Here is a 2,235-nt window from a genome sequence, read left to right on the forward strand (position 1 = left end):
TAGCAGGGCTATGTCATCGGCAAAATCTAGGTCTGTTATGATTACCGGACCAACTCTCCTACTTCTCCTTCTTTCCAGTTGGAATCCAAGTTTCTCTTCATGGCCGTCTATAGCTGTTCGCAAGGCATAATCGAGGACTATTACATTTAGGTAAGGTGCAAGCGTGTCACCTTGAAGCACACCTGCCAGGATTTCAAAGAGGTCAGTCTCTCTATCAGGTGATATTACTTTTGCTTTGGTGTCCTCGTACATCTTGCCAATAGCATTCACCAGTTGCTCCGGTATGCCATATGCAGTAAGGATCTTCAACATCTTGCCTCTGTGGATGGTATCGAAGGCTTTGCGAAAGTCAATAAATGTGATAATAGCCGGTAATTGATTTTCTTTTACTCCTTCTATAAGCCTGCGAAGAGCCAAAATATGTCCCACTGTGGTCCTTCCAACTCTGAATCCATTTTGGTTGGTTCTCAGGTGACTATCAAGTACAGGTCTGATCCTGTTCAAAATCAATCTATTGAAAGTTTAGGCCACGATGGAGCTTAGACTGATTCCTCGATAATTTCCTCCTTGGTTCAGGTCTCCAGACTTTGGTATTGGTACGATGTTCAGTATGGACCATTGGTGAGGCTTTTCTTCATTGATCAGTGCGTTGTTGCAGAAACTCAGAATGATTTCATCAAGGTCACATCTTTTTAAAACCTCCGGTGGTATGCCATCTTCCCCAAAGCTCTTCCCTTCTACTAGTGACTTTATTGCCTTTGAATATTCTTTCAGATCAAATGGCCCTGTCTTGATGTTCAGACTCTCTAGTATAGGCAGAATTTCTTCATCCTCATCATCTATGTCAGGAGGGCTTCCAAGAAGATTCTTGAAGTGATTGAACCAGTTTATGACCCTGTCTTTCTGTGTGTCTCCTTTTAACTGCACTTTCGGGGATGCTTTCCTTCCAGTTATGTCATTAATGAGTCTCCAGCTCTGCCCATGTTAACTGTTGGCATGCGCTCTCTCCACATCTTTTAGTTTACTATCAAGATCTTCTTCTATAACTACATTGTATGCTTCCTCAAGGTTCTGCTTGGTTTGCTTGTAGATCTGTCGATTTTCATAAGTTGTATCTTTCTGGTACTCCATGTATGTTTTATTGATTTTATTTCTAGCACTAATGTGTATCGTTGGGAAAATGCAATTTTCTTGTCTTCTTTTTCACTGGGATAACTTTCTCAGTAGCCTCCTTATCCGCTGTTATGAATCGCTCATACCTCTCGGTAGCTGATTCTTCCTCCTTTTCTTGGGGCTGGAACCTGTTGCGGACTTCAATGCTGTATAGCTTCTGTAGGTCTTTGTCAGTGCTGAGAAGTTTCCAATCGTGCTGTTTTCCTTTTGCCAAGGTTTTGCTCTTACAAAGGCTCAAACGGACTCTTGCAGATACTATTCTATGGTTGGATCCTACACTGGCAAAAGTACTATACGCCTTGGCATTATTCAAGCTGTTCCTCCACTTTTTCCTTATTAGTATATAATCCAGTTGGCAATTACTTCCACCTGGGCTAATATAGGTCCACAATTTCCCTTTCTCCTTACAGAACTGACCACTTGCTATAACTAGGTTCTTTTCAACTGCCATGTCCACTAAGTACTTTCCATTTCTGTTGGTTGTTTCATGGTAAGTATATTTAGCATCCTCAGGTCCAATTCTGGCATTGAAGTCTCCAACCACAAGAAGAACATTGTGTGCCGGAATGGAGTCAATTGCTCTTCTTAAATTGTCATAGTGTCCTTCAATGATATCCTCGTTCACTACGTTCGTTGGGCAATAGGTTGTAATGACTGTAGTTGCAGGGTTTCCTTGAAAGTTTGCGATGAGTATTCGGTCAGAATGTGATCTCATGCTTGCTAGGGAGTCATATGCACTGGTACTTAGTAGTAATCCAACACCTCCTATTGCAGCTCCGACTGAACTTCTGTTTGCAGATGATGTTATAAGCATGTTGCTTAGAACTTTCTCATATCTGATAGGCTCATTATGTACTATTCGATGTTCTTGTACTCCCAAAATATCAATGTTCTGCGCTGTTACATTGGTTGATAGCTCTTCTCTATTCCTTTGCTCCCTAATAGTTCTCACATTCATAGTTGATACAATTACTGTCTTTCTACATCTTAAAAATGGTCTTCCTTTACAGACACCTTCATCAGACTTACCCCTTCCATAAGGCTTTGAGGGCAAGCCGTCAT

At 41.4% G+C, this 2,235-nt stretch overlaps 1 protein-coding gene across 1 annotated transcript; it reads right to left on the minus strand.

The window, feature by feature from the left end:
* Positions 1-522: 522 nt before the first annotated feature.
* LOC115928481 (craniofacial development protein 2-like) lies at positions 523-1,987 on the minus strand. Its single transcript, XM_030995713.1, has 2 exons — positions 1,260-1,987; positions 523-853 (listed from the first exon to the last, which is right to left on the minus strand). Exons 1-2 carry the CDS (start codon positions 1,985-1,987, stop codon positions 523-525), a joined length of 1,059 nt encoding a protein of 352 aa, XP_030851573.1.
* Positions 1,988-2,235: the final 248 nt, after the last annotated feature.

This window comes from Strongylocentrotus purpuratus, unplaced genomic scaffold (assembly GCF_000002235.5).
Source record: "Strongylocentrotus purpuratus isolate Spur 01 unplaced genomic scaffold, Spur_5.0 spur5_scaffold_3, whole genome shotgun sequence".
Classification (NCBI taxonomy): domain Eukaryota; kingdom Metazoa; phylum Echinodermata; class Echinoidea; order Camarodonta; family Strongylocentrotidae; genus Strongylocentrotus; species Strongylocentrotus purpuratus.

Bases quoted from the DNA above. Each gene is read 5' to 3' on its own strand.
- LOC115928481 (XM_030995713.1), bottom strand. From the start codon at position 1,987: ATGCTTATAACATCATCTGCAAACAGAAGTTCAGTCGGAGCTGCAATA. The intron at 854-1,259 runs GTATGAGCGATT...TCTTCTTGGAAG, and splicing joins GAAGAATCAGCTACCGAGAG to CCCTCCTGACATAGATGATG.